General features: G+C 42.0%; 1 protein-coding gene across 1 annotated transcript; it reads left to right on the top strand.

The window, feature by feature from the left end:
* The first annotated feature begins 533 nt into the window (after positions 1-533).
* UPK1B (uroplakin 1B) lies at positions 534-23,405 on the top strand. Its single transcript, XM_053386076.1, has 8 exons — positions 534-671; positions 11,123-11,210; positions 12,097-12,297; positions 13,989-14,063; positions 15,956-16,078; positions 18,373-18,552; positions 19,425-19,508; positions 22,166-23,405. Exons 2-8 carry the CDS (start codon positions 11,142-11,144, stop codon positions 22,214-22,216), a joined length of 783 nt encoding a protein of 260 aa, XP_053242051.1. The 5' UTR covers positions 534-671; positions 11,123-11,141; the 3' UTR covers positions 22,217-23,405.
* Positions 23,406-27,856: the final 4,451 nt, after the last annotated feature.

The following is a 27,856-nucleotide window of genomic DNA, read 5'->3' as shown; positions in this document are numbered from 1 at the left end:
ATTTATCTACTTGCACTTTGACGTGCTTTCGAACTGCTAGGTTGGCAGGAGCAGGGACCGAGCAACGGGAGCTCACCCCGTCAGGGGGATTCGAACTGCTGACCTTCTGATCAGCAAGTCCTAGGCTCTGTGGTTTAACCCACAGCGCCACCCACGTCCCTCTTTTGAAGGAGGTAGGGAAACAAAATCTTAAACACAATTTTTTAAAATCATCTTGTCTCTAGGCAAAACACATTTTTAAAATTCTGTTTTCTTATCTTTTCCATGACGATGTGCACTTTTTTCTTCATGTACGCTTAGTAACAATGTTAGTACTAATGTCCCTTTGCGCGTCTTTGTACATTATTTTTATTTGCCTATCCACTTTAAAGATTGCACGTGGATGAGTCACCTGGTCACGCTTGACAGAATGCAATAACAGAAACACCACCAGCTTTGGTGAATGGGTTTGTGTGCAACATTCCAGTACAATCGGAGGATCTTGGGTTCTCTTGCAATTGAAGAACAGGTCTAGCCAGATCAAGGACAATCTCATGTGATATGTGCGCCCACCAATCATAGGCAATTTTACTTCGTTGCCTTGGGCTCTTTTAAAGACTGATTGAGAGGGGATTTTCCTCAGTACTGTAGGTGTGTTTGGGGATCCAGCAGTGGAATAAGGAGGGTGCAAGGTGAGTTTTCTGTGTCTATGAATTGCATTCCTTTTATGTCTTTGAATGCTAAGGTCCTTTATTTTAAAAATATTTATTAAGTCAATAGATGTTCAGACCTGTTGCTTATTATATTAACACAATTCATCATCTCTTTGCTGCTGTTTTCTGGTAAATGCTTACTAAGCTGCCATTCTCTGCATGGTTAGAATGAATTTCATGGGATTTGAGCAGTTTTTGCACAAGGTGGGAGTTTGGAACTTTTCATCTGTTTCCTACAATGATGATATCATTCTGTGTATCACTGCTTAATGCTGTTACCAAGTTTGGCTGCAATAATAACACCACTTTCCTGGAAGAAAACACTGCTGAATTTGATAGGACTTACTTCTGAGTAGAGTTGGTTAGGATTGCACTGTTAAGAGGCAGGAGAGCAGTACAGGTGAAGGATTTGCATTTCCCTTCATTTTCTGTGAACAAGCGCAAGATAAAAAAGGATGAGTTTCTCCCGGTTCAGTTCACTTAATCAAAAATTGGTACACACACACACACACACACACACACACACACACACACACAGAGGCTTTCTGCCTAGTTAACTTTTCATAAAGTTCTTGTAAGGATTGTTTCAGTTTTTCCCTTGTAGTATTTTGAAGGGGGCAGCCAACAAAACAGCTTTCAGGAAGGAGTCTTCAGTGCATTGAGAAGCTTTGAGCTGTTTAATTAGGTTCATTGCAATCTTCTGACCTGTATGGTGAATCTGTGTTGTCTTGAGATGAGCCTCTTGTTTTGCTTGTGATATCTGTGTTGATGAATCATAAGGGGAAACCCAGAGTGTAAATTTTTCAGATACTCATTATCTTTTTTTGGAAGCCCCCCTGAATATTATGGGGCTTGCTCCAAGTAAGTGTGCGTCAGATTGCAGCTTAGCAAACTGTGCTATGGCACAGCTTTGCTCTGATCATACATCCCACCCCAGATGGTTCATTCCTATTTTCTAAAATGTGTTTGAGCACTGTTATTTCTGCCATATAATCTGCTTGTCTAGCAAGCCTGTTCTTATTTATATAATAGCATTGTGTGGATGGATAGCTGTAATTTTATGTTGTTTTTTTTTTAAAAAAAGATGTTCGAAAGCATGTTTTACAAAGAGTAGAACCATTGAAATTAATGGATCTCACTTAGTCATGTTCTTTCATTTCAGTGTGTCTACTCTGTGCAAAACTTGGTTGAATGCCACCCCCATGACTCCACCTATTTAAAAGGGTTGTATTTAAGGGAGTGTTGTTAACTCTTGCAATTACGTTGCAAATATTCAGATGTGCCCTCTTAAAATCAAGAAAACCCCACCCTTTTCAAGGCAGTGTCGATGGTCTTTGAAGCACCTCAGAATCTTGTCTGGAGTGTATTTGTGTGTCTGTGTGTTGCTGCGTTGGGGTGTGTGTGTGTGTATATAAAAAATGAGATAATATGTAATTATAGCACAATGGAGAAGTAGTATAATCACTTCCCCAAAACAGAACTGCCATACCATCAGGCACAGTGTTTGGGTATCATTTCCAGTTGATGAGGACAGGATAACCACAGGAATGCATTTGACCATGTGCCCTCTGCAACCCCAACCATCCTAGCTGATTGAAACTGGTCAGAGGAGGGTGGCAAGGTTGCTCCAAGGTGTTGTGAATGCATTTTTGCATTTCTGGTGCCGGCCACCCTCAAGGACACAGTGGAGTGCCTGTACCTACTCTTTAAAAAGTGCAACCAGGATCCAACATTGTGCAATGACTACCAACCAGTCTCCAGTAGGGTTGAGGGAGAGACTTGATTCTATTCTCATTTAAACACCAGCCTACCTAAATTGCACTTTCAGGGGTGGGGGGTGGGGAGTAAGAACAGAAACACAGCTATCCTTCCAAATTTGCAGCTCTCTGAATTCTGCACAAAGTTCTCCAGCCAATAAGCATGCACAAAAAATGCATATACCTACGCTGGTGAAGATAGTATATGAAAATGCATTCTACTGTGCGATATTGCTCTGTAAAAAATGTATATAGTAGACAAACTTGCATGCAAATATGTATATTAGGAGAAGTTCATATGGAAATGCTGGTGAATATTCATGATGACTTTTTAAAATTACAAACTGCTGTGGAAATGTGAAGAACTGAGCTTAACTGTGGGAAAAAATGAGAAAGCTAGACAACCCAAAATGTACAAAACCACCCACACCTGGTCATACTTATTTTGGGAAGAAAGTGGTGGCACAGCAACTGCCTGTGTTCCTGGAGAACTCTGATTTCTGGACCCACTTCAATCTGGATTTCGGCCTGGTTTCAGGACTGAATCAGCCTTGGTTGCCTTGATGTATGACCTTTAGCAAAAGAGGGAGAAGGGGAGTTGTGTTGATCTCTCAGAGGTCTTTGACCACTGTTTCCTCCTAGGTGAGCTGTGTGAAATGACTTATCAGAGGCAAGTATTACATGCCTACCTGTGCAGTTGAGTCCAGATAGTAATACTGGGGGAGTGCTCCTCACCCTGTGACACTTGTGCTGTGGTGCTCCATGGGACACCACTTGGTCTCCAGTAAATATTTAACGTATTTATGAAACCATTGGAAGCGGCCGTTGGGAGTTTTGGAGCATGGGGACCTCAGCGTGCTGATGACAGCCAGCTCTGTTTCTTTGTCACCTCTAAATCAGTTGAAGCTGTGCAAGCCGTGATTAACTGGATGAAGGACAATAAACTGCGTCTGAATCCTAGGAAAGTGGAGGCTCTGTGGGTAGGTGGTTTCTGTGTCTGGAAGACAGGCCAGTTGCCTGTTCTGGATGGGGTTGTGTTCCCTCTAAAGGGGCAGGAATAAAGCTTGGGGATACTCTTGGATATGTATTTGTCATCGGAAGTGCAAGAGACCTATGTGGCTAGGAATGCCTTTCACCAGCTTCATTGGGCATACCAGCTACAGCCATTTCTGGATCACGACCGTTTGATCACTTTAGCCCATGCACTGGTAACCTCAGGACTGGATTACGGCAATGTACAGTATGTGGTACTGCCCTTGGGTTCAATATGGAAGCTCCAGTTGGTGCTGAATGCAACTCTACAGGCTAGACCACTGATATGGACAGGTAGCTGACCACAGGCAACACCTCTGCTAAAATGTTTGCACTGGTTGCCCCTATGCTACCAGGCAGAACCTGCCTGCCCATGAGGCGAGGTGAGGCAATTGCTCAGGTGGCAGTTCCAGTCTCTGAAGAATATACTACCACTGCGTATCTGCGCCCACTTGCCACACCCACTCCTCCTTGACTTACCTTTATTCCACCAGCACCATCAGCATGGGGGATGAGAGAACAGAGGAGGAGAAACTCATAGTGGGGTTGCATTTTGTGTTTTGTCTGAAGCGGCAAAATGTCCTGGGCCAGGTTGGCTAGCGGGCCACGTTCAAGGCTCTTGTGATGATATACAAAGTCATGAACAACTTGAGTCCAGGATACATTAAGGACCGCTTGAGCCCTTAGTTCCCAGTTTAGTCACTGAGATCATCTGGAGGAAAGCTGTTAGTCGTTCCCCATGCCACAGAGACCTGACTGGCTTTGACCAGAAGATAGGCATGTTGTGGAACACACTTTCAGCAAGGAATCGGCAGCCATACTCACTTTTAGCATTTATTGAAAACCTTTTTGCAGCTGCTTAAAACATTGCAATACTGTTGAGCCAGTCACTTTGTTGATAATTTTGATACTACTTTTAACAGTATGGTATGTAGTGATGTATGGAAGTGAAAGCTGGACCATAAAGAAGGCTGATCGCAGAAGAATTGATGCTTTTGAATTCTGGTGCTGGAGGAGACTCTTGAGAGTCCCATGGACTGCGAGAAGATCAAACCTATCCATTCTGAAGGAAATCAGCCCTGAGTGCCCAATGGAAGGACAGATTGTGAAGCTGAGGCTCCAATACTTTGGCCACCTCATGAGAAGAGAAGACTCCCTGGAAAAGACCCTGATGTTGGGAAAGATGGAGGGCACAAGGAGAAGGGGACAACAGAGGACAAGATGGTTGGACAGTGTAGCATGAGTTTGACAAAACTGCGGGAGGCAGTGGAAGACAGGAGTGCCTGGCGTGCTCTGGTCCATGGGGGTCACGAAGAGTCGGACACGACTAAATGACTAAACAACAACAATGTTTTAATGATGCACACTGCCCTGGTGTTTCACGATGTAGCAATATATAAATACTTTTTATAAATAAAACCATTGCTGGTGTACAGTGCTACTTTTCTAGGAAAAGAGGTACTGGAATTTACCATGAACTCTTAGACTGAAGAACCCTTGTTCTCTTAGAATGGCAATGGCACCCACCTGAGAGGTGCCGGAACTGAGTTCCATGGAGTTTTGGCTGGCAGGAGGAAGCCCTGCTGGTGTATAAGGTCTTAGTGAATACCATATGCCAATGATGCCATAGATAAAAGTGAAGTGTCTCCCATTTCCCTAGATATGGATATGTCATGGAGCCTTGGGGCAAAGCATTCTCTACCATCAGATGAAAAATCGTTAGCAAATTGAATAGGGTTCACTGAAGAAACAGAGGTGTGGTCCTTATGAAATGGCTTGAGGACATGTTACGGCATGGATGCGTCATGTCTTGGGCGGGTGCACAGGGTAGGAGAGCACTTTGCCAATCTTGAGAAATCTTCTATTTCTTTTATTTTATGCTTCAATTCCTCTCAGTAGGCATATTGTATTATCTGGTGTGCCAATGTCCTGCCCTAAAAATTGCTTAACAGTGAGGTGAAACGGAGAACTTCAGCAAGCGTTGTTCTTGAACCAACAATCCTGTGGCAAAAGCTTTGGCAGACTATCTGAGACAGAGTGAAAAGTATTGATAAGGGTGAAATTCAGCCCCTGACTATGAAACACCTGTATAGGAACACCAATAGCTGAATATTATCTCTAAGGCAGCAATACATACATACTGGGAAGAAAGCACCACTAAATGTAATTGACTTCCTTCTGAGTAAACTTGCACAAGAGTGTGCTATAAAAGCATTTCCAGGACCTGAAAGGCTGTAGAAAAAAGCCTTTAAAAAATAAAAATAAAAACCTACATTTCTTTTGAATGAACTTTGTGTAAAACACATAGAATATCCCCAGATGCAACAAAATGTGTCTCTTCCATATTAGTCTCTACAGCCGCACTGTAACCTTCAAGCAATTTTATTTTACTCCCAAAGGCTCACTCCTCCATTATCTCCAGAGACAGATGGAATATCTTGGACTCCTGTAGATACCGTATAATAATCTCTCTTGAAGGGGTGATGTCTGGACCACACATACCATGGAAGCGATTCATTCTTCTAATCTAATATAAACCTGGAACTGTCCTTTAGTGCTATCGCTGTACATGGCAATTAGATTGACATGACACTCAAAAGACAAACCCTATAGGAGCTTACAGTCTCTAAATTGTTAATGGAGAATGACACAGGGTGACCTGAGAAAGGGAGAAGCATGAGTAATGAGGACTTGCCTTTTATTTGGCTGGCAATGCATCTCTCACCTGCTAGTCTAATATGAGCAAGTATAGCTCTTTGAACTTCCACAAGTGGCTCACATACCTGACACCATTTATTTTTTAAAAATTATAAACTGCTGGATCAAAAACTTCTCCATTCTCCAGGCTGCCACCTGCCACCAGGAAATTTAGACTGTGCACTCTACAAATCCACAGACAAGCATAAGAGGGTTTGATTTCCCATCTTGCACATAACAATTAAGGGCAGTTGTCAGTATGGAAGCCGCCTCATGCTGCTTTTCCCTAGATGTGGTTTAATGTGCATCAAGATCATGCCACAGAATTCTCTGTCTCCACCCATTATACACACCTACACGCCCAATAAACCCAACTGTCCCTCTTAGAATTTACAAAAATGAAATAGGTCAGTCTTCCCAGACCTGATGCCCTCTAAATCTTTCAGACACACTTACCCCTCTCGTGATCTCTGACCATGACCCATGATGATGTGAATTGTAATCCAAAACATCTGGACGGTGCTCGGTTTGGCAGCGCTGCTATAGGCTGTGGCAGGGGATGTCAACCTTCCTGGGCCAGTGGACTTCTTTGCGATTTTGAGTAATTTCTGTTGGCGCCAGTCACAAAATGGTTGCCATGGAGGCATATAAGAGAAACTGATCAATCCAAACAGCTACTGAGTAGAGAGAGCCAGCTGTCTTTCATGCTTTGTGGATTTTCAAGGGGATGTGACCTTTCATATGACAGGTACATTTGGTGCCCATGGGTGCTGTGTAGGGGACACCTGGGCTTTGGCTACCCTTTTCTTCATCATGGCATCCTGTTGTACTTTTACATTCTACTTTCTATTTCATACCAGTTGCTTCCTTAATACGTGCATGGCTTCATTTCATTTTCTGCACAAGACCTGGGCAAATAGCTGAGAGCAAATCAGAACTCCAGTTCTGAAAGCAAGCTTCTTGTGTGTGTGTTTTTTTGAGGACAATAAATGCATAAACTAACATGATATTAGTTCTGAGAGAAAGATAAAGAAGCCTGTTCAACTGGCTGAGGAACTGGTCTAAGCAGGGGCATTCCAGCCTCTGTGGCACGAAGGAAACGATTATCTGATCTCAATAATTTTAAGGGCAGTGGAGGCAGTACAGATTTCACTTGCTTAGGGAAGAGTAGGAAGTTAAACATTTTAAAATTAAAGATTACAATCCCATGTATTACTACTACTTGGCACTAACTTGGCTGTTATTCAGAAGGCCTTTTGCCAGTCTATACATTTGTGGATTTGGAGTGAAACCTATGTTAGCCATCATATAATGAAAGCATTCATACATAATGGTAAAGCATGGTTTAGCATTTCAAGAAAGAGCCTCAGGTTTGTCTCTCTTCCCTACGTTCTCTTCCTCTAGTATCATAGTGAGGATACTGGAAACTTCCACTTCTGCTTTAGATTCACCATGATGTTGAATTAACATTTAACTTTAAACCATTGCTGTGTTAAAATAACTTTGAACTATGGTTAATCTTAACTATGGTTTGTGAAAACAAGCTGGCTTCTAAACTATGGTTCGAACTAATCATGGTTAAGATTAACCAGTTTATCTGGGCTTGGACAATACATCAAGCTGCTCTTCATCCTAAATGGAACCAAAGCTTCTGACTGCCTTGTGGCCAGAAAATTTTTAATGTGGTCAGAAAACTTTGAATATAATCGAAATATTCAAATCATAGCAATTATTTCTAAATTCACACCTGTAAAATAGCATGTGAAAATTTGTGCAAATCTCAGTCATCTTCTACCCTCTTTTCATGTGATGAATTTTCTCTGTTTGGGGGTGGGGGTGACACTCTACCTATAGGTAGAGAAATGGGGATAAATACAATTCACTTCTCATTTAAAGGCAAATCTACTAAATTCAAACTTTCCAAAACAATCTGTGAACCCAAACACAGCCATCTTTCAAAATCTGTCCTTCTACAAATTGTGCAATGAAGTTTTATAGCCAAATATTGTGTATAGAAATGCATATAGTCGAGTAATGCATGCATAAATAAGTTTGCAATAGTGAAAATTGTACACAAAACATCATATTTGTGCAAAGGTGTGCATTAGACACAGTTATGTAAAAATGTGACAATTGGGGGGAAATTGTATTAAAATGCTTGTGAACTTTCATGATAACTTTTTTAATAAAAAGATTACAAAGGGATGTGGAAATGTGGAGAACTGAACTCAGGACTGGAAACTTGAGAAACCAAGAGAAATGGAAACTTTCCAAACTTTTTAGGGCATGCCTACGCTTCTTCATTAAAAGTGAGAACTGAATTGGTAGCGATGAAACAGCCTTCCCCAAATGTCTTCTACACCTTGTCAAAGACTGGCTTGGATGCTCTTACGCCAATAACACTTTTTTTACACTCCCCATCTTGTTATTCAATGTCTCCGTTGACATTAACCCTACTGCAGGGTTTCCCAAACTTGGGTCTCCAGCTGGCCTACTGGACCACTGAGCCTCTTAGATATATACCCTGCAAAATATTTCATTCACAGTATCCCTACCATTTTAGTAGGCCGGGTGATTGGGATTACAGTGGGAGTTGTCGGAAGTGGCATTAGGGTTGTTGGTTTTATTTAATGGAAAAGAGGAATTATATCCAACAAGATCAGCAGAAATTTGACAGGGGCAGTCCCCCTGCCCCCCATAATTGTGTGTACTGGAACGGCTTCAGCTTTTGATTTCAGCCTGTGGTTCAGTTATTAAAGGTGCAGAGGTTCCGTCCATGAAAAAGGTGACTAGCATGATGATACATCATTCCTGTCCATAGATGAAGGACGCAAGCCCTATTCAGATGTTTAAACCCATGCATTTCCCATTGTACAAGGGTGTGTTGTGCTTGCTGCATCACTGTGACCAACCTCAGAAACCCTCCATGCATGGAAGGGTGAACTTCTAAGGCAGGCAGACTGCTGTATCCTGCAGGCTCACAACATGACTTATAACCCTGATCTGAAAGGGAATTGACACGAGTGTGCCAGGTTCGCCACTGCAGATGTTCAAACCCTATACACGAAGGACTGTGGGATCCAGCTGTCCGGAACATGAAGGAGGAGCTTGTCTTGCCCCTGTCTGTAGCATCTCAGAGTTTCGTGTTGAGGGTATTTGAATTCCGTTAAGAATTCCTGGGGTGTCCAGTTGAGATCTCAGAACTTTCAAAAATGCAACTGGAATGTGACTCTCCTGGTCTCTCATGTTCCAGCTACAACTGGCTCTTCACATTATCTTCCCATGCCTCTTTTGTCACGGATGCTGAGGCATAGTTTTAGTGTCTCACATGGGTGTGACTTTCTCCCTGGGAAGGTTGGGTCAGACTCGCTGCAGGCAATCTGCGTGAAATGGGCAATGACATTTTCAGCTATGCAGCAGAACCCATAGCCCAAGGTAGAAGGCGCCTCCTAGACTGGAAATGGGTGTGACAAGTTTATGAAAACACTTCACGCATGATGCAGCTTTAGACTTCACAGAAGTGGGAGGATGTACAAGCATTGTATTTTATTTTGATTTTTTAGAAGGTGACTGTAAATTCAAGCAGGGCTGCATTGGTCCTCTTGTTTCTGGTGTTTGGGTATGAGTACCAATGCTTATTTAGTCAAAATTCCACCATTTATTATTTATTTATTGACTTTATATACCTCCCTATACCCGGGGGTCTCAGGGCAGTTGTGGGGTACCAGCAGGCTTGGGGAAACTCCAAGTTTTGAAGAAGTACAAAAAAGATATTTAGGAAACAAGCCTAAAGCCACACACATGGGCTTGTTTGGTGACTACAGAATGCCGACCAGGGTGGAGGAGATGGCAAACCAGATGGAAAGGGCAATGGAATGGAGTGTCCCAATGGAGGGCATGGCCCACTGACTAGAACACTGAACAAGGCTATTCCACACTGCAACATTTTGTGTATTTGTGTATCCTGTATATTTGTGTGTGTGTGTAATCTTCCAAATGTGGTATTGCAAGAAATATAATCAGTCTGAACCTGCATTTATATATCATTACACATTTACAATATCTGTGCTGCTGACTCTCAAACTCCGGGAATATATACACACAAAAACAATCAATTTGAGTTGTGCAACTCAAATTGGTTGTACTAGACCCAACATTTTTAAGCAATGTGGACTAAAGTCGCTTCTAGGGGCCATCTGGGATTAGGACCAGAAGCTTAAACTTCATTAGTTTCATAGTTGATCGGCCCTTAACCCCACTGAACAGTTCTACTCAAAGGGCACCTTGGTGACTGCAGCATCAGGTATAGCCAGATGCATTTTGTCTATTCTCTTCCTTCTGTGCCTGGCCATTTGGATAATTGAGGACACCCATGGGATTCATGAAACTTTCTTTTCCTAGGTATGGTTTATACCAGGGGTGGGGAAGCTATGGCTCTCCAGGTGTTCTTGGGCTCCAGTTCCCATCAGTCCCAGCCAGCATGTCCAATGGTTTTTAATAATCTGGAAGCCCTCTCGTTTCCCATCCCTGGTTTACACTGCGATCAGATTCTTGTGTGCTCCGTTTCCTCTGCTTGCCCTTCTAGATAACTTTGAACAACCTTTGGTCCAATAAAATATATGGCCTCTGTTTGCTCTGTCTTCTACTTTTTTATCAGTTCTCCTTTTAAATTCCACAAATGTATGCATATATCATATATATCTGTGATGAAACTTTCCATTTTCCATGGGTAGGTATTGAAAGAATGTACAAACCTGCTTACAGGTACACCAAATAAAAAGTTATGTGGATAGTTTGTTCTGATGTAATTTCCGAGGCTTCTTTCTCAATATACCATAGTAGTTTGTGCGTGCTTGTTCTTGCTTTCAAGGGCAGAGGTGGGAGGGCAGGCAGAAAGCTTTTGGGAGAACCTACAGTGCTGATAAATCTGTAATTTGCTTCTAGGTTGCACAGCAAACTGAAAATGGCAAAAGGTGATACTGGTGCACGATGTTTCCAAGGCTTGCTCATCATGGGGAATGTCGTCATGGGGGTAAGTGGACTTGAAATGTATAGTATGGGGGTTGGCTACTTCATGGATGCAGTCCCTCATAGATTAATTAAATCTACTTCTAGAGGGAAGCACTTTTCCAGTGATATGTATGTCTCTTGAAATTATCCCATCAATACATATGCATTTGTGTAGTAGAAGGTATCACGATTATGGCTGCAAAGACAGATGAAAGTATAGATCCACATTTTTGATCCCCAATAGTCTTGTTACATTTGAAGTACCACTGTATTCCCTCCTCTAAGAATTGTAAATGCAATTTTGTGTGTGTGTGTGTGTGTGTGTGTGTTTTAAAAAAATCAACATTGTTTTTAGATATAGATATATATATATATATATATATATATATATATATATATATATAATGCATAAATATATTTTTGTTGGCAAGGCAAGAAGGGTTGTCGAAAAAACCTTGAAGGCACCTCTCCCATTTCACTCTTCAAAGAAGTAAAAGGAAAAGAATAGCAAGGTGTTTGTGTAGGATAGAGGTCAGCAGAATCTGGTATATGTCAGGTGGGGGTGGTGCTGGCACAAGAGGCATCAAGCAGCATTTAACTCAAACACAAGCAATGGACAATGCAAGAAAACTATTGCCGTGTTAACTATTGCCTAGCTTCTTTGCAAATAAATCTGAAGATGGAGAATTAGCTGTGACAGGTCATGCGGCAGAAGTGTAGATAGCAATGTGTGGTTATTGCAATCACAAATTTGTACGAGCGTTGGACGATATGGGATGCCCTTAGTAGTAGATGAGTGAGCCAAACTTTTGAATTGTGTGTTTAATATGGGCTCAGGTTTTTGTCCTCGGGTCAAGCAAACACCCTTGGGTTGACAGTCACATATCTGTTTGGTTGTGTCTTCTCAGTGTTGTGGCCTTGCACTCATGGCAGAGTGTATATTCTTCGTGTCAGATCAGCCAACACTTTATCCATTGCTGGAAGCTACCGACAATGACGACATCTATGGTGCTGCCTGGATTGGGATCTTCACTGGCTTCTCTTTCTTTTGTATGGCAGTCCTTGGTATTGTTGGTGTCGTGAAGTCAAATAGGACAATGCTATTGGTGGTAAGTTGGATAGTCACCAAGAGTATTCAGCATTCTCTAAGAGTTTGGTCAGTATATTTCTGACTTTCTGCACACAAAGGAATTTCCTAAACGGTAAAAAGGGTGTTGGAGAGAGTATTTCCTTGGCAACTTAGTCATTACTATGTGTGCAGAGTCTCAGAAAATGGAATAATCATGAGTGTCAGGGACATTGTGCACAAATGAAACTTAATGTTTTGTCTTCCATTCTGTTGCAGTTCTAGCACAGAAGAAGTAGAAACTTATTCAATTATAGATATGTGTGCATAGTTTGCTGTCAATCATTGTGAAAGATATGGCAGAAAAAGTGAGAGACATATTATTCTGAGTAGATATTTTGCATTATCATTCCCCAAAGCACAACTGCAAAAAAGAATAGAAAAGAGGATGTCACCGTAGGAATTGTATCCATGAGTCTCTTGTCTGAGAGGAAAAATCTTCCAGTTCACTATGACTGAAATCTTAGTGTAGTGTAAAGCAGCTTTCTTCAGCCTTGGCCCCCAGATACTGTTTTCAAGGTTACCAGCATGAGTTTGACCAAACTGCGGGAGGTAGTGGAGGACAGAGGTGCCTGGCGTGCTCTGGTCCATGGGGTCACGAAGAGTCGGACACGACTAAACGACTAAACAACAACAAAGCAGCTTTCTTCAGCCTTGGCCCCCAGATACTGTCTACCTGCAGCACCTGTCATCCATGCCCATGGCTAAATTGACTTATGATGAAGTTGTCATTCAGACAATATCTGGGGACCCCAAGTTGAAGGACACTTGGGTAAGGAAACATCTCTTTTTAAAGGGATGATGTAGCTATTATAATCCACGAATTCATCCTTGTTTAGGAGGAACTGTGTTGTTGTTGTTGTTGTTGTTGTTGTTGTTGTTGTTGTTGTTGTTTTAATACCCCAAACAGATCTTCCTATTGAAGATAGAGTGGGCATGAGATGGAAATTACTTTGCAGTATAGAATCAAGATTTACAAATTTCTGCTATAGGACTGAAGGAAAGAAAGATCTTTCAGAGCAAAGGACCACCTAACCCCTTATATGCCCAACAGATCACTGAGGTCTTTGTGGGAATCACTGTAGGTGGTCTCCTACGGTTTGGAGACATGGCTCGTTTGCACCAGGAATCATGCACTTGGAATTGGGGGCCCAATTTTATGAAACTTCCTTCCAGCTGAGCTCAAACAGGGTCCCTCCCAGCATCTGCTGTAGGCATATATTTTATTTTTTTTATTCCAGCAGGTGTTTTAATTTTTACCTTTCTTCTAGTGTATTTTCTGTACACTGCTTGGAAGCAGTTGTAGATAAGCAGTATATAAATTGTTTAAGTAAATAAATAATCAGCGCCTCCACTCTTGGAGGCAGTATGCCAACTGAATGCCAGGCGGGATTCTGCTGGGATATGGGGGCGGTGGTAATTTTTTGCTCCGGTTCTGCTTTGGGGGTTCCTGTAGTCATTTGGTTGGTTGTTGTGTTAAAAGGATGCTGGACTACATGGGTCTTCGGCCTGGTCTGGCAGGTTGCTCTTAATCTACCTTTTCAGAAGGAAAAAGTAGAAGCTAAGCAACCTACCCCAAGAATCATGTGTTCCTTTTCATCTCAAGGATCTAAACCTGACGGCTAAGTGTACGTAGCATCCTTTGTTGACATGGTGTTTTGGGCTTTTTTTCAGTATATCATCCTGCTGATGATAGTCTTTGCCTTTGAAGTTGCCTCCAGCATCACAGCAGCTGTGCACCGAGACTTTGTAAGTACTCTGCGCCATTGGTTTCTCATTCTCTCAGATCTTCCCAATTTCATCCTTGAGGTGAAAAGGATAAAATATTTGGCGTAGGCCCTTCTGATGTTGCTTTCCTTAGCAAAAGTACATCATGAATGTTGGAAGGGGATGCCATTTTCTGTAGTGGGGACCCAACTTTGGAAGGACTTGCGCAAAGAGGTTGAACTGGCACCAGCATTACAATCTTTTTGGCATGAGGACAAGGCGTTTTGATCTGCCCAGACATTTTAAATCAGGCATCCCCAAACCCAGCCCTCTAGATGTTTTGGGACTACAACTGCCATCATCCCTAGCTAACAGGACCAGTGGTCAAGGATGATGGGAATTGTAGTCCCAAAACATCTGGAGGGCCAAGTTTGGGGATGCTTGTTTTAATGGTTGTGTTTCCTCTCCATTTACAGTTTGTAAGAAGGCGTTATGTACAAAAGTATTTGGTATGGATGGATTTTATTTATTTCTGTCTTTTTGTACACTGACCCCAAATCTTGGTTGGTTTAGCAATAAATTAATAAAATTAAAACGGCTTGGGCCTGGGTTGCATATGGCTCTACAAGAATGAGGCTCTAAGCAGAATGAACATGTTATTTTTTCTCTACGATTTATTCTATGTTTATGATATTTTATTATGTTCTATCATATTATGTATTGTTTGTAAGCCACTTTGGGATTCATTTGAGTGAAAAGCAGCATAGAAATATTATCAGTCAATCAATATGTGGGAGACTTGCAAGTATTTTTAATGGAAAAGAGAGCCTCCTGCCCACACCTGTGGCCTCAAAAGTATTATTAGGTTTTATTAGATTATATAAATTATTAGATTATCAAGTAATTTGGAGATATTTAATTTTAGTATTTTGGCCATTTCCTAACAAATGTTTAGGCAGCAATGAATGGCAAACTGTTCATTATTTATTTCCTTGAACTTTCCTCATGATGTAATCCTCTGTCAAAGTCTGGTCAAGGGTATCTCTGCATTTACACAGAAGTTTATTCCATTTCCCTACTAATTCCCGCATTATATTTGAGCTTTCATACCACGTAAAAGCCATTCTGGAAATCAAGTGGAAGATAGTGCAAGTTTTGTTCTCGTTCCCCTGTTGTTTGCTTCTCCTTCTCCTTCTCCTTCTCCTTCTCCTCCTTCTCCTTCTCCTTCTCCTCCTTCTCCTTCTCCTTCTCCTTCTCCTTCTCCTTCTCCTTCTCCTCCTTCTCCTCCTCCTCCTCCTCCTCCTTCTCCTTCTCCTTCTCCTTCTCCTTCTCCTCCTCCTTCTTCCTCTTTAAAAAAAAAAATTTGCAAGCCTGGAAACCTGGAAAATCAGGGGAGTTTTGCAAAGAGCTGTTGACTGGATTACAGGATCATTCCCTCCCCTCAACAGCTGCTGAAAGGAGGTGGCAATCCCAATTTCTAATGTTCCTTTCACACTGTAGTAACCTACTGGTGTGAATAAGATTTAATGTGACATGGTGTGGTATACAGGTTCTGCAGTGTGAAAGAAATGTTAGAAATTGGGACAAGAAGTGGTACCATTGTACTTAGTAAAACAAACACAATAAATACCATGTCTGGATGATGATGATGATGACGATGATAATAATAATAATAGGCAGCTTCCAACAGGATATTAAAAATACATTAAAACATTAGTCATTAAAAAACTTCCCCAAACAGGGCTGCCTTCAGATGTCTTCTAAACGCCAGATAGTTGTTTATTCCTTTGACATCTGATGGGAGGGCGTTCCACCAGGAATGTAGCCTCCGTTGGTTATTACTGGGATGGAGGTTTCTGTCCTATTGAGACTCTTTCTTTCTCCCAAAAGAAATCTGGCTGACATTCATACACCCCTCTCTCATTGTCATGCAGCTCACCCCCAATCTCTTCTTGAAGCAAATGCTGGAGAAATACCAGAATCCAGACCCCATCAACAATGACGACAAATGGAAGAGTGAAGGTATCACCAGGACATGGGATCGGCTCATGTTGCAGGTAATGATGAGGGGTGCATTTTTGTAAATCTTCGCTCCAGCCTTAAGAATACAGCTCTAAATGTTGTCAGACTCTCTAGTCTGATGCTTCTGTAGGTACATCTTTCCTCTGTCCTGTGAGCAAACAAGTTTTTGCTGGACGGTTCCTACGTTTTGTATGACTATTAATAATGAAATGCTGCTAAATCCCTTCTAAGGCTTCTGTTGGATTCTTAAGTGTATTTGTTTATTCCTACTTTTATGTTGCTGTGCACACTTCCTTTGGGGAAGGCAAAGGGTTATGTTTTTGAGAGTGGTCAGTGTATTAAAAATGACTTTCCACATCTTGCTAATGCCCAGTATTAGAAGCACCACCTTTCAACACTTCTTAAACTCATATGATTCAACTTCTGTATGTCAGCCCAGCTGTACTGATACACATTCAGATATAAAAAAATAATGGGTGGAACTCAGAGTCCTGCTAAGGTGATTCTTCTATCACCACAGTAATTTCTGCTTACCAGACAGAACAATCTCCCCTCTCCTTCCCTTGCACGCTGCTATTGGGGTTCTCTTGACCCTCCCAAGCAGTTGTGGGAAGCAAAGTCCCATTGTGCTAGCAGGAAACGTTAAGCTGGCTTCTGCTAGCCCAAAAACTTAGATAAATCTGGGCCAATGAACATGTGGTATAAAATGAAAATAACTTTGTTTAGCACAGTAGTAGCTAAACTTGGCTAAAACTGTAATCCTGGGATGATTTACCCAGCTGAACTCAGGTGGATGTTATTGCAAGTATATGCTCCAGGTATGGGGTGGTATATAAAGTCAATAATTGAAGAAGAAGAAGAAGAAGAAGAAGAAGAAGAAGAAGAAGAAGAAGAAGAAGAAGAAATGCATGTATTGGATTTGAACTGGCCTATAAATGGCTTGGAGTAGGCACCTCTGTTTAAAACTCCTTGAGAAATTTTACTTCTCTCTCTACTTCACCTGGAACGATGCACCATCTTTCCACACATGAATGAAATTATCTTGATCCAGCTTTAATTATCCTGATCCAGATTGAATAGTTGGGGATAATATAGGCCAGTTTTATTTTAAGCATGCCTTCCATGAGAATCCCACTCAGACGAATAGAATTATGAAAAGAATTCATCCAAGACCTGAAGGCTTTTGAATGCAATGTATGGTTAGGCTCCTTTTGTTTGCAACTATGTGATTCTATTATGTTTTAGGTAAGCCATCTTAGGATGGCATCTGTGCCCTGGAAAGGTGGCCTAGAAATATCAAAAATATTTGATATCTACAGGTGAATTTACAGGATTTACTAGTCAGAGCAAGCTGTAATAAACATAGCCCATTGATGTGGTACTCACACTATGTTCTTATAATTTATATAAATAATATAATATAATATAATATAATATAATATAATATAATATAATATAATATAATAATAAGTCATATAAGAAAGGACAGTCTTTAGGTGGCAAAGGCTGCCATCCACCGCCACCTTCATGCCAGGGCTTTGTGAAGGTGGCACTGTTGCCAGGTAAGAAAGTTAAGGCTCACTACATCAATTTAGAGCTGCTGCAGCCATATGTTCAAAAGCTTTTACTCAATGGCACTGTAGCCAAGTCAGGATCTCAGTGTGGCTCAGCCCTTCCCAGTTCCTGCCTCTGAAACACCCCATTTCAAGGCATTCCACCGGCAGAAGTCTTGCCCACACTCTTGGTAGCCAGGGTAGCTGGCAAAGCTGATTAGAGGGACATCTCTGTAAACATCAGCTCCACCCACCCACCACCCTACCCCGTGCCATGGGGGGCTGGATTGCTCAGTTACAATCACGTTTTAAAATTGTTAAAAACAACAACCATGGTGGAGGTGGGAAGGAAAATTTCAACAACCTAATATATGAAACATAAAACACCAGCTTCCACCTGGGTAAGGGGAATGTTCTGGGACTTTTCAGCAGCCTAGTGCAGCACTAACATAAAGCTTTGTATCAGCTGGATGAAATTCCATGAAATACCCAAAGGGAAGGAGAAAGTCTTAAGCTGCTGCTCAGAGGTATGTCTGTGTTGGAGCCAGGCAGGCCTCACTTGGGAGGGCAGGAGACCACAGCTGAAGATTCCAGTAATATTCTAGTAGTTTCACTATTTGTAGAGCATGGGGTCCCTAACTGAATATCAGCCTATCCTACATTATTTTACATTCCTTTCCTTCTCAGCAAAGTTCTCTCTAGTTTTTGAATGTCGCACAAGGTGCTTAATTGCCTTAACCCTAATGAGCAACTTTCTCTCTCCTTCTTAAACCCAGAATAAGTGCTGCGGTGTGGTTGGCCCATCAGACTGGCAAACATATAGCTCTGTATTCAGAAAAAGGAACCAAGATGCAGATTTTCCTTGGCCACGCCAGTGCTGCGTAATGGATCTTCTAGGAAAGTCAATCAACGTGGATGCCTGCAAACTGGGGATGGATGGCTATTACCATAAAGACGTAAGAATACCTTCTTTGTCTTACTTTTTGGGGTGATTGAAATGCTTATCTCAATTATTTACTTCCCAGAATGTTGGTGAAGTGCTGAAAACCAAAAGTGTTATAAAAGGCTGAAGCCCTGCAGCTGCAAAAAATAAAATTAAAAAAAAGATTATTTCTTCCTGCTCTCTATTTGGGGTGGGGTAATAGAAAGCACAGGGGCAGGGGAATAGGATGCAGATGATACCCAGCTCTACCTCTCTTTTAAATTGGAACCAGGCGGTGAAGGTTCTATGTGACTGCCTGGAGGCAGTTGGAGGATGGATGGCAGCTAATGGATTGAGGTTGAATTCTGACAAGACAGAACTACGTTTTTTGGGGGGATGGGGGGCAGGCGGGTGTGGGGGACTCCCTGGTCCTCAATGGGGCAACTGTGCTCCTGAAGGAGCAGGTGTGCAGCCTGGGAGTAATTTTGGACTCACAGCTGTCCATGGAGGTGCAGGTCAATTCTGTGTCCAGGGGGAAACCCAGCCAGATGGGCAGTAAGTAATAAGTAATAAATTATTATTATTATTGTTGTTGTTGTTATTTGTGGCTGATGCACTCTCATGTGCAGTGTGTACAGAAGCTGGGAGACATAGCAGCAAAGCTATGTGTGAGTGCTAATAAGTTTGTTTTCATGTTTTACAAAGTGGGCCCTGAAAGCATGTTTGGACTTCAGGTTAAGTGCTGCAGTCCTCATTCCAAGGCTTAATACTGGAAACAGTGAGCTAACCTGAGGCTGTAGAGTTTCTAGACAAGCTCACCAACTCTAAGCTAAAGCCTGTGATGTCTGGAATGATGCCTTGGTTGCCTGAAGCTGATTCTCTTGTTGGTTTGTTCTTATTACTTAGGGCTGCTATCCAATCATCTCTGGCCCAATGGACAGACATGCTTGGGGTGTTGCCTGGTTTGGTTTCGCCATTCTGTGCTGGACTGTGAGTATCTAATTGTAATGTCTTGCATGTTGGGTAAGATACCTCTTATTTAGCAAAAGCATGAAACTGGTTCTGTATCTGTTGGGGACTCTCTCAGTTCAGAATGGTACATATTCAGGTGCTATGCCTGAGTTTTCAATTTTAAAAACGTGGTGTCTTAATTGTTTTAACCTGTCCTGGGACCTTGGGGTGAAGGATGCACAAATCACCATCACCATCATCTTCCTCTCCCCCACCCACTGGCTTCTAAGAATAAAGTTCCTGGACATTTGGACTTATTAAAATCCAGTTTTCTTTATTGAAATGACAAAAATTAAGTTGTTGGGTTTTTTTGCTAATTGAGCTTTTGCCTTTGCTTCCAAGTTTTCAATCATACATTCACTTCATTTTCCTAAGAAAGCTTTAACTGCCATGAATGACATATTTGAACTAATACTGACTTCTGATGGTGTCAGAACCTGATGACTTTTGTAATATGTTCAGTGTAGCAGTTTATGAAGATGATGATACACAGTGGTTCTAGAATTATAGCTCCTAGTTTTCTCTATTGGTAGAAATCAGTTGGCAGGATTTTTACCTTGAATGACACAAACACACACCACAAACACACACCACAAAGCACAGTAGGTCCCTGCACAGACACAACAGCTAAGAGGAGGCATGTTAACTCCTTATTACTCATTCCCCTTTGAAACTAGTTCATCCCTTGTTACTCTTGTTGCCCTTCCACCCTCCTGCCATTTTAGAACTTGATTGTAAGCTACTTGAGGCAGAGACCTGTCTCTTCCTTCATATTATTCTGTACACTAGTGCTGTATAGCCAATGTCACTTGGTTATCAATGAATTATAGATAAATAATATGGCTTGATTACCTGAAAAATGTTGCTGGAAGAACTCTTAAAAATTTCTTCCTATTTTGGAACCATGCCTATGGGTTGATCAGTACTAAGCTTTTTGAGACAGCTAAGGTCAAATAAGCCTTTTGCATCCGGGAAAACTTGTTTCGAGTACCCAGTTTGTTTGGACTATCCTTGCAGGACACTTGCAATACCAACCTATGTTTACATAGTGCCTAAACTGGTGTAACCAGCAGCAGTGTAAATGTGAAATGACCTCTAGGGAGACAGTAAAATGACTATGAATAAACCCGGGAGACAGGTTATTGCCTAATCACAGGCATGTGGACAGCACAGATTGGTCCGCACGTAATACAAAAACATGGAGGAGCCACTGCAAACTTTGGGTTGTGTGCCAGCCCCTTCTCTTTGCATCCAGCACAGCTGAAAGGAAGAGACTGGAAGTTTCTGCTACCAATTTTGAGTAGCTGTTCACTCAAACCCTAAACTGTAGTTCAGCTCAACTATGTTTTGTTAACAATAATGGTTTGAAGTTGGGTTTTTTTTTAAAGCAAACCATAGTTTAACCCCCATTTGTTGTGTTCAGATGACATGGCAAGACTTGGTTGATCTACAGTAGAGGTGGAAGCTTTAGGATTCATCAATGCAGCCATAACAGAGGGGGAAGTGGGAGTTTGTGAGCCCTAAGGGTGGTTAAGATAGTTCTCATAAGATTAAACTATAACTTTACAAATATTTGCACCACCCATGGGGTATACAAATCACCTAAATCAGGGATGAAGAACCTTTTTTGGTCAGATCTTTATTAGATCCTATCAGATCATGGGTGCCCACTTGTCAGTCACCTGACATCACGTAAGTGGTCAGATGGGTGTGGTCTGATGAACCCCTTGGTGGGCCACGTTTGGTGCAAGGACCACAGGTTCCCCACCCCATCCTAAATGATAAGCACAGGGAAATAAAATCGTGAAATGACCAATGTGGGATTGGGGGTGGAGAGATCAGGGCTGAGCAGGAATATGGACCCGCAAATTAATTAATAGCTTCAGGCAACTGGAATAGTGTCTGTCTGTCTGTCTGTCTGTCTGTCTGTCTGTCTGTCTTTCTGTCTCTCAAATATTGTAGGATAGGAATCTAGCAGGAATTGGGCCAGGGTGTCTGTGTGGTAGAAGGCATCAAGAAAGAAGTACCCTTCTGGCACAATATCTTCTCCCCCCCCCCCCAGCTCTAAAAGGAATGGGTCAGTGGGAAAGCACCTCAACCTGATTTCCACTCCACTTCTAAACTTTTGTTCCCTCCTTTTTGTCTTATCCAATGGGAAATGTCTTGAATGTTCTGAAAATAGATTGTAGCTATGCTGCAACAAGGGACAGATAGTTTTTCTGCTTTGGATGGAAACAGTACTAAAATGTTAACATTATTAGAAGATAAACAGAACTGTAAAAAATAAATAGCCCAGGAGTCTTGGTGGGCCTCCTATGAAAATCTCTTGCTGCTGCTGCTGCTGCTATCCAGCATATAGGTCTCCTTTTTAATTCCAGTGCATTGGTTTTCATCTGTATTTCTCCATTGTGGTCAAACATCCCACAGAAACTGGGCCTCAGGGTCAAATATAGTAGATGCAGCCCAGAGTTACTTCCATTCCACATAATTATGTTGTTTGTGCAGACTGACTTCAGGCTGTCCCTCTGGCTGCTAAAGTTTTGGGGTGGGAAATCTGGGCAAGCTGCGTAAGTAAGCTGTTGCAATGGCATAAGGTGTGGTCCTTCCTGAGTTGTTGTTTTCTTTTTCCCTTGCAGACTTGGGTCCTTCTTTGTACCATGTTCTACTGGAGCAGAATCGAGTATTAAAGAAGCAGTATCCTACCAACCTGTCCTCCTTGGAGCTGACACTTTCTTTTCTTTAAAATGTGATGTCTATGTAATATATTTCTCTCTATGGAAGTTCTGACGATCTCTCCTCTTCAGCACAATGCGCCCCACCCCCACCCCCATTTCAAACACAGCAGGTCTAATACCTGCAAGATGAAAAACGGGTAGTTGCCTTTTAATTTGCTCTGTGTTCCAAAACTTTGGGTACATTAAAACATCATTGGATGGGTATGCTACTCCCAGAAAGAGCAAAAGAGGAAGAAATGGCTCCAAATGCATCAACTGATCTGAAGCCAGTTGTCTGGAACAAGTAGGTTTCAAGATGTAATGCTCCATCAAGTATTATAATTTCCTCTGCTTTGTGTGTCAGATCTTCTTTCTTTTGTAATGCTTTGAACTATTTTAATGGACCATTGATCTCCTTACATGTATACAGCAAACAACTTTATCCATGAACTAGTCGAACTAGTCGGATATCACCCTTTCACTATAAAGATTGAACTGGGTTAGCCTGCTTTGCTGTGGTGATCAGTAAACTACATGTGTGACGCTGTTTTCATAGCTACCTATTTCAACTGATCACTGATATTCACACCTTTTCCCATGGTTCTTACCTCAACCAGCCCATGTAATATTTGTTGTCACTTTTGCTTTGGAGAGCTTTATTTTTAAACAGCGGAACCTGGCAGTGGAACAATTTAACATTTTCTTCTCTTGAATTAAATATGTTGTTTATGGAGTTCACTAGAAGGTTAAGCTTACTAACGTGACATGAGGGCAAAACTGGTTTTACAAGGAATATTTTTGAGCTGGTCCATTCTGATACTTTGTTCTACATACATCAAGTTTTGCTCCTTTTTTGTGATATTTTGTTCCTTGTACAGAATGTTCTAAGATGAAAACTTCCTCTCCCCCCCTCATCCACATGTAAGCTCCAAGAACATACCACCTGCCCTGTTTCATGTATATTTTATTCTTCAAATCTTTAATAATAAAGTGGAGTTAAAAGATAAGAAAGACAGAAATGTTTAGGACAAATGGAGCTTTCTTTCACATGTGATCCAAGTATATTGGTTTTGTGTTCAAAACCTGAAAAATGAGAACAAATAAAAGTTTATGCTGGAGGGAAACCTTCAAGGACAAAACTGGCTAGTTAATCCCAACAAAACATCTGCGTCTTCGCATTCTTGTGATGAAAATGATAGCATCCTTCCACAGTGGGATTCTCAAGCAACAGGACCTGACTTTGAATATAATTTTAATGTTATTTCAGCACTCAAGACTGCCCACACCAGAAAAGTGAACTGCAGATTTAACAGCTAAATTGGTAACTTACAAATGAAATAGCAAGTCTGTAAGGAAGCCCTGATTTACTACATGAAAACCTAAGCAGCTATTATTACTGGGGACTTATCTAAGATAAGGTTGCTTTAGACCCTCTGTCTACTGCTGGAAAATAATGGGGAAATATGCCCTTTTTAATAACATACACATACGGTACATACAAACAAACTTCCCATTGCTGTGTGCACGCGGATGTTTGCTTCTCAGTATCCCACCTTTACAATATCTGATCACCTGATCAACAACACAAGCTGTTTCTCTTCATTGCTGAGTAAAAACAGCTATACTGCTTTTTTCCAGCAGCTTAAACAAGGTGGTGTGGTATTTGACTAAGCAGCCAAGTATGTGGTTGTCATTCTGCATAACTGGATTTTGTTATAAGTCCTCGATGGTCATGTCACTTCTCTGCCAGCTTAGTTCTTAACGAAGTTCACGATCTAATGGCGTGTTGGCATAATAGAACAAAAATGGGTCAGTGCCCAATCCAACCTGTATGGCATCACATTCTAATGTGTGCCCCAGTAACGTCTGGACTTTCTAGCTGGAATCAGTTTGGAGTGTTTTTCTTCAGCGTTGCAAGTAGGCAAGGAGTGCAAACATTTAGGATTAGATTACCAATCGTCTTAATGTGAGGCAGCGACAAATGGTTACTTCCTGCCAGAGAATCACTAGGCTTAGTAGTGCTGCTTTTTAATAGTCAAGTTATGTGTACTTTTCCCAAAGAGAGCTGCTGTTTATCACAGAACCGTACTTCCCTTTGATCGCATACCAAAGCACAGTCCATTCCATGGCCGAAGAACGGGCTGGTGGCAGAATGCTGCCAGACAGGCTCACCTGGAGTTTGCACTGCTGTTTCTGGTTTTCTGGCCCCTGGAGTTATCACATTTCAGTCTTTATTGTCATGTAAGCTGCTTCTACTCCTCTGCTGACTGTGGCTGTTGGAGATTCCAACACAGGGTGGGTAAAGGTCAGAGGAACAGTTGCAGAAAAAGGAAAGAGAGAAGCAATAAGGAGATCAACATGCTCATTGGGGAAGTTCCTCCTGGAAGGCAAATCTGCCATACCTGTGGTGCTTGTTTTGAGACAGAAGCCAGGTCTGAATCAGTCAACGTGACTTCCAGTATGCAGACAGCAATAGTTTTGAAGCAGACTACTACAGTGTCCTTTATGAACACCAGCTTGGCACCAGCTAGCCTTTATTTGGTGATCTGCAGCTCTAGATCTGCTTCGCTTTAGCAAAATTGTGGCATCATGTACCTTTAAACCAGGGTTTACAAAACTTGAGTCTCCAGTTGTTTTTGGACTACTGTCCCCATCATCCCTGACCACTGTTCCTGCTAGCTAGAGATGATGGGAGTTTTAGTCCAAAAACAAGTTTGGGGAACCCTGTTTTAGCCTAAGGGTGAGGGGAACACATAGCTCTCCAGATATTGTTGGACTCCAACACCCAACAGCCCCAGCCATCATGGCCAATAGTCAAGGATGATGCAGTCCAGCAACATCTGGAGAGCCACAGGTACGAATAGGGGGAAAGTTTGATTCAGCTCACATTCAAAACCAAGCCTAATACAAACTTTCTGAAACACCATGCACACTTCTATGAATTTTGCCGTATGGGTCTCCAAACAAAAAATATCTTTTTAAAAATGAATATGCTGTGATAAAGGGTGCATAAAGTTGAGGGTGTTGGTGAAAATAGCATATAAAATGCATTGTGTTAGAGAAACTTGCTTTGCAAAAATGTGTATATTGGAAGAAATTTCACACTGAAATGCTGAATGTTCACGATGCTCTTTGTGGGGGGGGGGGAAGCAAACTAATGTGAAAATGTGGAGAACTGAACTTAGTACTGGGAAAATGATAAGCCAAAAGAAACTGTAACTGAAAGGTTCGCCCTAGCAACAGGTTCCTGGCATAATCACTCCAACATGCTCACCAAATTCTATTGGTTATAATGCCATGTTTTCCACCACAGAAGCATTTCTGAACAGGTCATCCAGGACATCAGATCTTTTCATTAAGAATTCGAGGAGATTTACTGGATGAGACTAAAGGCCCTTCTCGTTCAGCATCCTGTTCTCACAGTGGACTGTCAATATCAGGCGTGAGTCGGCAGGCTCGAACTGTGGAGGAAGAAACAGAGAGTGGTGGGCTGAATTGTTGGAACGGGTTGGAGGAGGGGGTTCGCCACTTTCCAACCCAACAGTCTCTTTGGAAGAGGTAGCAGGAACCCTGAGTCCTTCCCCCAACCTCCCTGTGGAGAGAAGAACCTGATTGAAGGCTAGGGAGGGTTTGATCAGCTAGAGGAGGCTAAACAGGAAGCAGAGGCAGCAACTGAATGGGAGCCTGAGCAGAAAGGTGCAATCTTGTTGTCTAGAATTGGGTGCTACATTTGTAGATGGGAGCAGAACCACCCACCCCAATGCAGAACTTACCGTACTTACAATCATGATATTCCCACAAGGCGAGAGGTGGGCTCGCCATGCCACGTCTTTAATTGTTTGGTGGGAGGGGCGGGGAAACTTGTTGGGACATCTTTGGTGCTTCCATCCAGTTTGGAACTTCCTGCCCTCCTGAATTGTGACCCCTGAACTCTTTGTCTGCTGCTGAGCCTATACAGTTACTTGCCTGAATAAAAACAAAATCATTTCTTGCTTTCAAGTACTAGTCTGTGTCTGCATGTGTCCCTTGACTTGACACTTCACCACTGGGAAATCAGCTGGGATTCCTCTCTTGCTTGTGGATGGGGTCAGAACCTGCAACATCCCAGATGTTCTGCTCCAACTCCCATCAGCCCTAGTCACCATGGCCAATGGCTAAGGATGATAGGACTCAAAGGCCAGCAACAAGTGGAGGGCACCAGATCCCTAACCTTCCTTTACCTGGAGATTCTGGAGACTGAACCTGGGCACAGTATACTTTCTATCCCTGTGTTATGCACTCTCTTTAGAAGCATCATTTCTTCCTTGCCAATTAAGTCTTTCATGGATCAAGCTGCTCACAAGCATTTGAGCTGGGGCTCTCACAACATCCCCACCTTTGCTCCACCAGCACCTGAGGGTATTGGAGAGTCCCAGACTCCTAGTTCATCATGACTTACATCCAAGACATTTCACAAATGAATTCTGCAGCAGTAACAGCTGATCCACTGAGGCAAAGCTGGACCCCAAATTTCCCGGTAAGCTCAATCCCACCCGGAAGTCTTCTCTTCTGTAACAATAAAGCAAAGCCTCTCTGAAATGTGCGCTATGTGTTCTGTGGAGAAAATCCTTTGCAGAATCTCTGATCTGAAGCATCTTTCTCAACCACCAGGAAACTGGTTGGACGATGCTAGGCTAGGTTTCAGAGTGGGGCATGAAGGCTTGTAGAAAGACTGGAAGGGGCTGGGCAGCCTGTAACAGAGGCTCAGGTAGCTGGTTGAGGCTGCGGGCACTCTAGGACACGTTGAAAAACATAAGGGCTCAATTGTGAGCATTTTTCTCATTGCAAAATTCCTAAGAAATGCAGTTGCCTCAGGCAACAGTAATGAGATACACTGAACCTTGAATGCTGTATATGCTTTTAATTCTTTTTTTTAAAAAAACGAGCCTTCTTTTCAGGTTCTCTGGATATTTCAGAATGAATTCACCATCTGCTTTTTGTTTGCTCGCTTAAGCTTTGCCTTTCAGAAACGGCTCCTTATTCAGGCTACGTTAGTTTATCCCCCCTGCCCCTGCCTTTAATCCCATGGTTTATTCTTAAGAAGCTGCTGTATTTTCTTTGAAGTTCTAAGGTCTTTTCCTATGGACAGAATTAAATATTTCTGGATCAGAGATTTGCTAAAGCCAAGAGAATGTGTTGCAGTCCTTTGGTTTGTCAGCGTCACTGAGATTCTATCGGAGAAAATTAGCGTAACTATTGTGGCTAAGCATTAGGGACCTAAAAGCCAAGGCTGAGTTCTGTTTTTCACATCAGTTCTAGTATATATAGGTCCAGCTGTGATTTCCTAGCTGTTGTTTCCATTTTTGCTTTACGAATTCCATACCTGAAACTTTCAACTTAATTTCTTCCTAATCAAATCAAATTGCAACTTAGAATGTGTTGAAGCTTTTGCCCTGAACCACATGACAGCTGATATAATAGCAATGGCAAAGCCAGCACATTTATCTCCTACATCTTGTCATCTTGTCAGGCACTTTCTTTTGCACCTGGAGCTACTGTAAACATGAGAAGCTATTTTGAGCAGGAAAATGGTAGACAAGCTACAAAACCCTGCATCTGTTTGCTTTTGTGTCT

This window comes from Podarcis raffonei, chromosome 4 (genome assembly GCF_027172205.1).
Source record: "Podarcis raffonei isolate rPodRaf1 chromosome 4, rPodRaf1.pri, whole genome shotgun sequence".
Lineage (NCBI taxonomy): Eukaryota > Metazoa > Chordata > Lepidosauria > Squamata > Lacertidae > Podarcis > Podarcis raffonei.
Note: the sequence above shows the minus strand (reverse complement) of the source record. Positions and strands in the feature narration are given on the sequence as shown.

Excerpts from the sequence above, each read along its gene's own strand:
- UPK1B (XM_053386076.1), top strand. The coding sequence starts at position 11,142 with ATGGCAAAAGGTGATACTGGTGCACGATGTTTCCAAGGCTTGCTCATC. Across the intron at positions 14,064-15,955 it reads CAGCTGTGCACCGAGACTTT|CTCACCCCCAATCTCTTCTT; the intron begins GTAAGTACTCTG and ends ATTGTCATGCAG. Across the intron at positions 19,509-22,165 it reads TCGCCATTCTGTGCTGGACT|ACTTGGGTCCTTCTTTGTAC; the intron begins GTGAGTATCTAA and ends TTTCCCTTGCAG.